The following is a 12873-nucleotide window of genomic DNA, read 5'->3' as shown; positions in this document are numbered from 1 at the left end:
TACTGCAAAGAATAAAACGCAGTACATCATCTTTGTCCAGTGGAATATGAATTCATAGTACGATACCCTGGACTTGATCAATTCCGGGCCACAGATGCAAATTAATAATTCAATTTAATGACAATTTTAGATGGACTAAAAGGCACAGCACTTTTTATTCGTTTTAAACGTCACATATCACACCAGGTTAAGCTGTAATAAATTCCTCTTCTAGCCTTTATGCTGTGTACATTGCCGAATATGCGGATAAGAATCCAGTCAAGCAGTTTTAAACATTTTCAGGGGGAAAAATGTTTATTTCATGCTTGGGTGACAATTTCATAATGAACAAAAACAGTGCCACAGTGCTGAATTTTGTTTGAACTTAAACCAATTCAGCATTTTTTAAAAACAGTGTGCGCCGTACGTGAAATTGAACATGCCACACATAAAATGCAGATGTTAACACAGATTGTTTAAAAAATGTACCCAAATCAATGCATTGGGACATTTGGGAGGTTCCTGAATCTAAAATATTGACTTCAAGCAACAATCACATTTTTAGGCCCCTCTTGCAGTAGGGAGAAGCTGGCGAACGGTTTCATCTGTAGACATGCTAAGAAACACACATCACATCAAACATGTCACCACAATGGCAGAAAAAAAAAAAGGGACCTCCGAGTCCTCCCCCCATCTTCTGCCCCCATCAACATGGGACAAAAAAAAAAAAGTTTAAATTTGGTTTCAGAGAATGAACATAACAGTGTGGAGACGTTCGGCTGTCAGGTAAAATGACTGATCGCTTTTACTGTATTGTGACTTTGAACTCGGTGACGTTAAGAAGACAGATTGTTTTTGTCAAGCAGAGGGAAAAAAACGACCTTGAACCAAAAACTCCTTTTACAACTGTGAACAGTCTAAAAATATTCAACCCCCTTCAGAAGTGAAAGTGATGGAATTTCGAGGACCTGATGTCACTACTGGCTAAGGAACATTAGCGCATACCTACAATATATATTTTTGTCTTTATTATTCAAAGAGAGCTATCATTTAGCAAACATCGAGGTCCAAAGGTGAAATGGGAATATTTGAATACGTGTAATGAAAGGCAACAGATGAAAGGTGCCTATTGGTGGTGTTTGAATCTCGCTTGAATTCGGCTTCTTTTTGTTCATTTGGCAATGTTACTTGTTCTGGTGCTAATTATACAAGCTCGCTAGTCCTCGCACCTTCACAAAGATCCAAACACGACTGTTTTTGACATGTTCATTTAACGTTCCAAATCAGATGTAAATATGCAAAGAAGGTCCCATTGGGATTTCTTTGATATGCAAATATTGAAGTGCAAAGAAAGGTAGGGGAGATATTTAAAGTCCATGTAAAGTGAAAATAAAGATGTCTTGTAAATCTGATGCGCTGCAATACATAATGCTGTTAACAACTCTGCCAAAAATTAATGTTGTTTTTTTTTAATTATTATTTTAATCGTCAAGTGTATGTATATGTGTGTGTATATATATATATTTAAAAAAATGGTTTCAAGATAGTCAAAAATGTCCCCACTCTAACGCTGTCTATATGTTTCAGTTGTGAAAATATATCAACTTAAAGTGTTTGGGATGTTTCCCACCGATTCATCGCTGTCCTTCGCTAGCCACCAGCTAGCTCACGTGATTGCAGGTTTGTGGGGCCCTTTTTGAGCGGGGGGGGGGCGTTGGACTCCGTTTTACCATCTCACTTTGTAATTTAAATAAAACGAACGCTGTTCTGTAAATTGTGACATCAAGGGAAGAGACATTTTCAGGAATAGCTAGCTGAAAAGTTAGCTAGCTAGCTAACTGCATTGTAGCGCTAGAAATGATAGTGGGAGAAGGGAAGCCGCTAACGGCCATCTTACGTTGCCATGTGTAACGGCGCTTATGGATAGCAAAAAAAAAAACAAAGAGAGAGAGAGTGCATACTTAGACTGCACTTTGCACTGATCTTAACATGATATTCTCTTCGGCTATAAATGTGAGCTTCCACTATAAATGGTACATGGAAGGGCTAATTCGTTAATATTGGCACTTTCAAGCCCACTTGCAGCAGCCAGATAGGGACTTGATAACTTAAAACATTTCACCCCACTCATCAATTCTGCATCTGACAGAATAAACAAATTCAAAGGTTCATATTTGCAAGTGGGCTTCAACGGACTCGACACCTCACATCTCCCTGGCCGGTTATCTTTTGGCTGTAAAAGAAAGGGAAGGTCAGTGTTTACACAATTCACTCCTGCACCATAAATCACTTGAAATAATCTTGCGTGTTATGCCAAGACCAGATCCACCTTCAAGCCTTGCTTGCCTCCTGCCATCTGCAACAAGAGAAGCTCGTCGATGGCTCTCCGCCAGCCCTGATTTGCCTAAAGGACACCAAAGGTTACAGAAGAGAAGCTGAACCATTGATAAAATATGCAAAAACCGCAAGCTTGTTCACCGGACGCTGTTCATTGGAATTCAAGAGCTGGCTTCAAACCTTTGACAAGTGCTTAATTAGTTGCTGCAAGATCCGTCCCCGAGACAAACGCCGCAAGCTTTCCCTCAACTCTTGCTTCATGTGAGGCCGTGCATATGGCCCATTGGCCGTAGGTGTTAATGTCTCTTGTGATTGGCTGGCGGCCAGTCCAGGGTGTACCCCGCCATTCAGGCAGCCAGTGTAGGCTCCGCCTCACTCCGATGAAAAAGAATAGGACAATAGGTGGGTGATTTTGTTGTTGTTGTTGTTGATTTTTTTTTGTGCATGTTGTGCAGTTGTGTGATGCCTTCAGGCTCCTCGAGGCATACGAAGAGAGCAGGTAGAGGGCACCTACCAGCATTTTCTGATTTTTAATTTATTTTTATTTTTTTTATCAGTCTTCTGTTTTGTTGAGACCCCTGCAGCGGAGACATGCACGTGTAGCATTGTTTGGTGGTATAGTGACTTAATCTCAAAACTAGGGGTGTCAAAATTAGTGCATCAATTTGGAGTTAATTTAAAACCACTATTTTTTTTTACGCGATTAATGGAAAGTCTGTACTGGGGGAATTCCAGTCTCAAGTCAGTAGACCTGTCCACATCAAAATGTAGTAGTAACAAATTTAATAATAATGCATATATTTGTGGAGACTGGGGTCAAGTCGTGTTTTACCATTTAAAGAAAGTGCAAAATTTCACAAGTTACTTCCAGTTAAAGATTAAATAGCTCTTAATATGAAAAGAAAAATGCACTGAGCTGTCAACGTCTTACAAATGCAATTATGCCATCTAGTGGCCTAATAATTACATCAACACAAATCAATATCACACTCGTTTTTTACAGTACATCTTTTTAATCTTAACTCAATTTAAGGAATTATTATGAAATTACTATATCACTGACTAAGAGATGCAGCCATATTTCTAATAGTTTAACTTTTTTCCCCCCACTTTTAAGTTTGCAAACTTGGGGAAAAAAATATTTTATTGCAAAATCAGTCAAAAAACAGTAAAACAGCTGAGAGCGAAGTGGGTTGCTTCAGTGAAAATGGCTGTGAGTGAATGAGGTAATGGTTATACAGTAGATGCTTAGACATTTTTTTTTTTTTTTTTTTTTTTTACTCTGCTTAGCAACAAAAGTTCAAAAGAAGGAATTCTACATCTCTGTACTCCAGAGCGCGGCTTGCTGCATATGGACGTCTGCAACCACCGTTGTTGAAGTTATTCTGCTCCCATTAGGTCATCGGGTAAGTTGATCCCCTTTTATGTTTTAATTGATTGTAGAAGTCCTTAAAATATACGACATCAAACTGGCAACATCTCTTTTTTTTTTTCCCGATACGACATCGTGAGCTAGCTAAGTCAAGCTAGCAATGTAGCTGCCTCGTTGTGGCGCCGCGCATGTTAGCATGCGAGTGAAGTGAGGCTAAATTGAAATTGTGCTAGCAATTTAAAGACTACATACGTCCGGCTTTAAGAGACAAATCTGGGATCTCGAAACTCACATAATTCATTTTTTTATTTTTTATTTTTTATTTTTTTTGTTTGTCATGGTGGAAAGTCTAGTTGAGTGGCGTGGGGGTCGTCTTCCTGACAAGGTCAACTCAGCTGCTTGTGATGGCGGCCTTGTCTCAGTTGGCTGATTCCACACTAGGCAGGAGAAAAGGGATCAAGTGTGTCCAGCAAGTACACACACACACGCACGCACACAACTTTATTGCACTCTATCGAAATAACTTGGAAGATACACATGAACAGTGGTGAACATGAATGTGTTATCTGTGACAATAATCTGAAAAAAATTCACATTACTATATCTAAAAAAAAAAAGCCCTAATTTTTCTGTAAATATTTTATTATATCTTTTCAAGGGGCAGGATTGAAGAAATTACACTTTGGTACACTGTGAAGTCTTCAAGGTGTATAACAATGGCAATTTACTGAGAACACAGCCATAATGTCTAAACAGCTGGCAACAAAAGCGAGAACACCTCCAAAACAAAAACGACTGAATTGTGCCAAACATTTTGGGTCATTACCATTTTGCACTATAAACTTCCAATTTGGCATGACTCAAACTCAAATAGATTGGCATACCTCTTTGACTGCCAAAAACGTTAAATAACGTTTAGTAAAATCCTATGGAGGAGTGCCAAAGACGTTAAAAGACATTTGTTTCAAAACAGAGGTGAAATTAACCATTTTCTATTGTTGATTACTGAAAAATGGAAATTTTTGTGTTTCCATAGTCCAAACACATAATTTTCTGTGGACCTTGAAAGATCAGTCAAAATGCTTAAATCGGCTGGCACCCACGGCATCCCTTTTCTGAAAACGTCTGGCAGTCAAAGAGCTAATGATTGAGCTGGTTTTCGGGAAACTAGCTTATTTCCTACTTGGTACTCACTTTAGGATCTGTTATTCATTAGGTGGAGAATGATTGAAAATAAAAACTGATTAAAAAATATATAATTCAAAAATTAAATAAAACAACAATTAAAAATAACAAAAAATACATATATGAATAAAAAAAACGAGATTCAAAAAATACAAATAAATATAAAAATAGTCGAAATAAATACAAAAAATAAATATATAAATAGAATTAAATATCAATCAATAAATAAAAACACTCTGCTCTCACTTTTATTTATTTCATGCTGCTGACGCTATCCCAGGATGAAATGTTATTCAAATGAGGGGGCGGTCCTAAGCATGTCTTGGTTGCAAACTACCTTTCATTGGTCCAGTGAGCGGCTCGTTGAACAAGGAAGTCTCGCTGGCTTACATGAAGAGCTCCAGCAATGGACGACGACCACCCAAGACACATTTAAGACCACCCCCTCATTTGAATAACATTTTTTAATTATATTTTTATGTCCGTTTTTATTTTCACTTTTAGTCATTTATTTATTTATTTTGAATTTTGGGCAGTTTTGATCCTCCATATGCACCGACCAAGGCTGATTGGATGGTCAATTTCGGGGTGGTGTTGTTTTTACATCGGCTGGGCTCATCAAACTCATTTGAATTAACCTGCAGAAATTTTACAACCAAGAACTCCTGTTCCTCAAAGATCCTGGGCTTGTTGGTGGAAAAGCAGCTTATGTGTAGCCCTCTTTAGTTCTACCAAACAAATCAGGCGTTGCTTCCTCACTTTGGCCACATCTAAACTATTGCACCACCACAAAGCTACGGCACCAAGTCCAGATATGAAACCGTGCTGAAGAAGACAATATACATAATGACTTCTTTTGTCTGGCTTGAATGTTCTTCACTTGTCAAATATGAATCATAAAGCTGTGCAATTGGGGGTTGGTAAGAATACATCACAAGCCAGGCCTACCAGGGGACCACTTTGTGCTTCTAATATTTGAACTGTGGAGACAGAGACATGACTTCATGTATCTTGTGATGTAAGTATTACCACAATTCATGAATTTCAAACACTTTCAGTGGGGGTTAATTTCAACCATAAGATATTGCTTGAGAGATTTACAGCCCAGTTCATGGTGATCACGCCATTAAGGACCTGAGACGAAGATGGAAATTGGTCAGAGGTAAACTCACAAGAATTGGTGCATCTAATACAATTCCGTACATAAGTGCGGCAATTAAAATGTAAGTTTTCAAACAATCAAATGACGAGTTTGCCTGTTAAAAAATCTAAAGCCGCTCTTGCATGGACTGCGCACAAAAATGCAGAATTTTGCACGAGTGTCCAAGCATGCAGTGTCCCAATAGTGTTGTTTAGTGTTGCTTCCTCAGGGCATCTTTTTTTTGTGCTCAGAATGTGAATACAAAAAAGGCGTTGTTCTCGTTATACAAGCAGCCCACAATACAATAAAGGGCAGAGGTCAGGACATGCGGACATAAATTACTTCTCAGCTGCAGGGACCAAACAGGAAGCCCGGTCAGCGGAGCCAATAGATTAATGCTTGTTTACAAGGATGCAATTACAAAAGAGACTTTTCCTAGTAAATATTTGCATGCCCGTGTCTTTGATATTTGCATGTCAAAGACATTTTTGTATTTAGAACTAATGTGTAACTCATGAATAAAAGATGATGGAGGATGGATGCTACTTCATCTAGCATCTTTTTCATGCTACATGCTTGAGCCGTGAGTATATATCCACTTAAAGGCTCAAATTGATGCACTGTACAAAACAAAACTAATGTAACAGAATTTTACTTTTTATTTTTAATGTTTTCTTCTGTATTTTAAGAATATCATTTAAGTTACAAAAATGAACTCTGATTTTACATATCAAATCACTGTAACTGTAAAAACGCATTAGAAATACATATATTGATTGTAAAAATATGTTCACAAATGTATCGTAATTTCACAAATATTTATGGAATATTTAATGGAATAAAACTTAAAACCATAAAAAAATGAAAGAAAGAAAAATTGATTTAATGAGAAATTAAAACCCCTAGGTGTTATTGTGACCCGTTTTGACCTTTTTGATAGTTCTGCCCAAGCCATTTCAAAATAAAATACTGCCCACAGGTAATTTTACCATTTGTGAATTTAACATTTTTTCTGTGAAAATTTCTGTAATGTAAAAGATGGTAGCATTCATTGTATTAACATTTATTTTTTAAAGGATATCTAATGAGATATACACTGTAAAAAAAAAAAAAATATATATATATATATATATATATATATCATTAAAAAATGATAATTTTCCAGTAGCGTGTAGCGCCAGAGAAATATTGTGAAATTACAAAAAATTATTCTCTCGAAAAAAAATGTTTATTTTACGGCATTAATTATTATTTTTGTTATATACTGTTATATTAAATACAATCTTTGTACTTTAATTACGGAGTGGAAAAAAATGTTTTTACAAGAAGGTAATTTTCAGTTTTTTCACAGTATTTTTCTGGCGCCCCAGCTGCCGGAAAATTCCCGTAAAAAAAAAAAAAATGTTTTTTTTTTATTTTTTTACAGTGTGGATTATATTTCACTGGGCATTATTTTTATTTTATTTGTTTTGCCACAGTTACGAGGCACTCTAAAGTGGCCACACCAGTCCAAAGTCTCTGTCCAATGTCTGTCAAGTCGGATAAAAAAATAAAAATAAAACTCCCCGCACTTCCACTTTCCTACCAGTGTTGTGCACGCACTCAAGGCGGATAACGAGGCACTCTTAAGTGACAACGCCAGACCAAAAGCCCCTCTCCACACACTGGCTGTTGAGTCTGACTTAAAAAATACCGAAAAAGAAAATTCCTTGCTCACGATATTCTGCCCTCCGACTTCTGTCATAAACACACTCAAGGCGGCATTAAGATGTTTCGAAGAAGATTAAGCTGAGACGCTCTGACTCCAGATTCAACAAATGCCCCCTCTCCCAAAAGCGAGTCATTTCAACCAGTCTCACAAGTGCTTTAGTTCTTTATCCTTTGTGTATTTTGACTAAAGAATATCTGATAAATTGTAATCATACACCTGGGAGATGTTGTAAATTGTGAAAAAAAAAAGCATAAGCTGCATAACGTCTTTTTAATCGCCATGGGAATGAGATCTATTGTATTTGTATCACAGCACTTTTATGCTACAATTCTGTGCTCAAATTTATTTTGACGTGTTATGTTTGAAGTCTTTGCAGACATGAAGGGTAGAGTTAAGTGAGCACAATTATTTTAGACGACATGAAATAATGACTTCAAAAGCAGCAGTAAAAAAAAAAAAAAAGGCATACAATTTATTTGTAACAGTGTGAATACATAACATGTTTTTCATCATTTCTTTAATAACGTCATTGTACTTAAAATGAGATAATCCTAGTTAGGATCATGTGGTCAGGCTACACAAAAAGGTTTAGTGGCTATCAAATGACTCTTGACTTGGCAATTTCGGGAGGATTAAAAAACCTGACGGGACGTTGATGTGCATTTGTGAGTGAGTGTGCGGGAGTGCATCATGATGGTGGCTCCGGGATTTTTACTCCCGCGGGGCAAAAAACGGCGGCTTGACCGATACATAGGGGGGCTGAAAAATTCATTTATAAATATATTTTAGAATACCAAATCAAATGCTGGGGACTTAATTGGGGCTACACAAATTTCTGACGCAGCTGTATAGCCCCCCTAGCCCGGCTGTAGCGCCATCCCTGCCACCCCACTTTAACAGTAGAGTTAAATCATGTTGTTCTTTTGTGCTCCATATTTTGAGAAGCACATTAACAAAACCATTTCATTATCACAAAAAATTTAAAACAAACAAGCATTTTGTGAAACACATTTACCAACTCTCACTTATTATTCAATGGACGTTTAAAAACTCAATTGGCTAATAAAACCATGCCGTATTGTCATTGTTATAACGAGCATCCCTATTGGCCGACAGATATGGCCTTCAAAGCAACAAACTTGTACAACTTGTGTAATGAAGTCAAAAGTATTAATACTGTTGATGTGTGCCTTTAAAGGGTGTGGCTGAGTGAGTGACGTCAGTGGCTAGATTAGGCATTTAACACTCAATTACCGGTAGGTCAGTGTTTAAAGACCAGATACCTGAAAAATCTAAAGTACAGTAACAATTGCTGCCTGCCTGCTACTTGATGCAAAAAAAAAAAAAAAAAACACTCCCAGGCGTAGATGCACACACAATCACACCTAAGGTAAAATCTACACTAAGATGTCTGAATAAACTACTTGATGAAGGCATTTACGGCACGTCCCACCATTGGTTATATATTGATAAACACATCACACAGAGAAAAGGTCAAAGGTAGTCAGAAAAATAGCCACGTATTATTTTTCGCGTCAAAACCTACCATATACACACCCACAATAGTCAGAACAATAAATACTCAAGTACAGACACCTGAAAAATGTACTTAACTACAGTAACTAAGTATTTGTGCTAAGTTACTAACGACCGCTAACGATAAAAAATAAATAAATAAAAACAAACAAAAAACTCAAAGAAGCACACGGTCGGTGTGAACGCTGCGTGTGCGCATGCGCAGTGGGGCTGGCGTGGCGTCGGTCAGGGTGAGAAGCATCTGGTTGGGAAGAAGTGCTGCAGCCGCCGCTGCCGCCGCTGCTGCTGCTGCTGAGATTCAACATGGCAGTGGCGGTTGTGGTCAGCGTCTGGTGAGCCGCTCGCACGACACGGGAGGGATGCTTCGCCCGGGCCCGACTCTACCAACCGAACCTTTCCTGGTTCCGATGCTGTCCTAGAACGGAACACGATCCCCCAACCCCGCCTCCCCGCCCCACACACCAAGCCCCACGCTCGAGGTCGACCTGTGGCTAAAATAACAGGTAAGGATTAGGAGAGCATGGGGGGTTTAAACACAGTATCTTTTTTTTCATTTCTTTTTTTTTTTGGAAGGGTGGCACGTTTTAAACGAAGAGTGAATGATTTCAACAAGTTATCTAATTGGACGCGCCAGCGTGGGTTGTCTTTTTCTTTTTTTTCTTTTGATATTAATTTCTAGAAACGCCATTTTAATCGGAGCGCACCTGCCGGGCCCTGAACGTAATTAATACAACTCCACAGCTTTGCTTTACAAGTTGGCGTGAATACAATGCATTTTTAGGTCCTTTTGAACCTGTGTTCTCAACTTGACAAATAAGTTGATGAGAATAGTAACAACAATAATAATAAGTTCCTCGCCCGTCTGAACGTGAAATTGTGTCGTTTTTTTTTTTTTTTAAACACAATATAATTCCCCTCCATGAATATTTTTTTCTCCTTTCTACCTTTTGCAGCTCGAAATGATCAGCAGCAGCAGCAACAGCAGTAGCGTCTATGGTAAGCTTTTCTCATTCATTCATTCATTTTTCTCCCGTCACTATTGTTAGAAATGTTCATTCAGTAGTCATTGTTTCTGTCGCCAACGTGTTGAACACAAGAAAAATCTTATTGGAGACTTAAAATAAATGGAACCAAATCTAGGAAATTCTGCACAACTGGATGGAATTACTGTATATCGTATTGCAATGTCTTGCATGAAATGGCACCTTAAAATTGAAAATTATGCAAATGACTCATTCCAACCTTTCACCTCACCTTATGTCTGTGGATCATTTGATAGAACTATCAAACTAGATTTTTTTTTGTTAATCAAAAAATAACAAAGGTGTATATTATTCATATGTGATGATATTGTATGTTTGCATTTGACTTGGAGGTTATAATTCATTTTAAAGAAGTTTGTTTTTTAGTAGCAAAAATAATTTCACTTGCGCTAAAGTAACAGTTCTTATGTACATTTAAATAGAATAATGTGATTCATGAAATCACATGTTAAATGATTAGATTTACTGTCATCAGTGTTTATAAAACAATACTGTCTCTGATTGTAAAACCTACAAAACACAAATGCTAATAAAACTGAAGATGATGAGCAGGCACAGCAGAATATCCTATAGTAGATGGATTCAATTGTTCCCACTGGTTGAGTCATAATGGCCATAACTGCCCCCCCAATATGCCACCCAGTCCCTATAGGACCGGCATATACTTGCGGTTTCAAAAACCTGTTTTTGCTGTGTTAAATGTTGCATTGTTTCTCTCTCATGGTGGAAAGATGGAACTCCTGCTTAATGCTGAAATGCAATAGCGAATTGCTGAGTGAGTTTTAGACCACACAGGAATTTATGAGTGTGTTATTTGTGAAGTGGAACATGTACAATAATTTGTGTTTGTTTGTTTTTTATTTGGGGGGGTTAGCATGTAAAACATATAATAAGTCTGAAAAATGTCACTGTTTTGTTAAGTGTATCTGCTGGTGGCTATACAATGTCTTTCCTCTGTGGCAATAATTGGCCTCATTATATATGTAGCGCGTGGCCTCACATCACAGCGTGTGAGATAGACGGTGAGCAAATCCGGCGGAAAAGCTTCTTCTATGCCTCTTCTTTGTAAATCCACACTTTTTTGCCTCCCCTGAAAAGAGCGCTGAAGCGGCTCCCGGTGGGGCCATACAGATAAATTATCCTGACACTTTCTATCAGTCTGTAATGTTTACCATTAAAAGCTGTTTTAGCATCCCGGGTTCCGCCTGCCCCTTGGGACCTCTGACAGGTGTAAAGCAGTTGGATGGGGACAACATGTGCGTTGTGTTTTGCACGTGTGTGTGAGCGAGGAAAGCCTGATGCTCTTTAGGCAAATATGTTAAGTGTCTGTTACAGTATATTTTGCATGGGACGCCTGAGCGTATGCAAATCCGCAAATCCCTCCTGGTCTTGTACTGACCCTCTTCTTTTCCTGCTCACTTCACGTTTGCCCAATGGCGCTTTGGTTGCATCGTGGTGCTTGCGTTGACGTATTTATGCGCTGCGCGTGAATGGCTTTTGCGGGTCCCTCAAAACGATTTGACATCCTGATCTGCTCCAACCTCCCAAAACAGCACCCGTGGTGTACACACGTAAAAGTGAGTACAGAAGAAAGCTACGGGGAATATGTGCCTTTGCGTGTCATCTTACCTGTGGTTATGTCTTCCCACAGCATTTGGGTGTGAATATTCGTTATTTGAAGGAAAAAACCCTCCCAAAGTCGGTGCTAACTTCCGGTTAGCATTTAAATGGGATCCTTCCTTTGCTTTTAGCATTAGCGCTAGGCTAGCGATGTTTTAAAAATGAAGCATGTTTTGTATTTAAATATACAGTGGATGTAATTCTTATTGTGTGTTTAGTTTTACAGTTAACTCCAACTGGGTTGTCATTAAACAGCTCAAAGGACGCTAGTGGGACAACAGAATAACCAGAATAACATATGCTACACTCTTGCTAGTTACTAATGCTATGCAAGCAAAATGGTGCTTTCATGGTGCTTTCACAACGTCGGAAACTTTGTTTTTGCACTTTTTCCGTAGCAGCGAGTTGTGAACTGCTGACTGTCATTAGTTGACTTTTACTCGCCGCGTCAAACGTCTGATTTTTCCAGCAATACAAACTAGCCTTTTGTTTTTATCTTGTCAAAAAATGTAAAGGTGGATTTCGCTCGTAAGATCTGACCTGAAGTCAAACGTGGGGGAAAACTGCACGTCAACCCTTAAAGTCATCCAATCGGTTGAGCTGTTACGTGCTTGTTTTTTTCTCGCCCCTCCCAATAACCAGATGCAGCCAGATAACACTTTGGAGGAGTAATGTGAGTTATCAAAGACCCCGACCCGATCTAAGATCAACCTCAGCCATTTTTCTTCATGTTTTGAATTGACAAAATTCATTTCCATGTTAATTTCTTGCATTAAAAGCTATTTTGCGCTTGAACCCCAAATCCACCTTTTAGGAACATGCCAAGATAGACGCTTTAATCAGAGAAATGTGATTGAATGCTAAACGGTAGAACTCTAGCACCTTTGGCCCAGATTCCCCAACAGATATTAAAACATTCAGCATGTGCAAGTGTCACGTATCCTAAAGA

The 12873-nt window shown here is 38.3% G+C and overlaps 1 protein-coding gene across 3 annotated transcripts in view; it reads left to right on the top strand.

The window, feature by feature from the left end:
* The first annotated feature begins 9503 nt into the window (after nucleotides 1-9503).
* The window catches only part of LOC144041122 (fidgetin-like), a 35437-nt gene continuing 32067 nt past the window's right edge, over nucleotides 9504-12873 (top strand). For 2 of the 3 annotated variants that reach the window (XM_077555265.1, XM_077555266.1), the window contains exons 1-2: nucleotides 9504-9764; nucleotides 10215-10257. In XM_077555265.1, the coding sequence (XP_077411391.1) occupies nucleotides 10221-10257 (37 nt within the window). In that variant the 5' untranslated portion in view covers nucleotides 9504-9764; nucleotides 10215-10220. Of the gene's footprint in view, nucleotides 9765-9824; nucleotides 9897-10214; nucleotides 10258-12873 lie in introns of those variants that run through there. The other variant, XM_077555263.1, reaches the window with a different exon arrangement.

Source organism: Vanacampus margaritifer, chromosome 1, assembly GCF_051991255.1.
Source record: "Vanacampus margaritifer isolate UIUO_Vmar chromosome 1, RoL_Vmar_1.0, whole genome shotgun sequence".
NCBI lineage: Eukaryota > Metazoa > Chordata > Actinopteri > Syngnathiformes > Syngnathidae > Vanacampus > Vanacampus margaritifer.
This window is presented reverse-complemented; position numbering and strand designations above follow the sequence as displayed.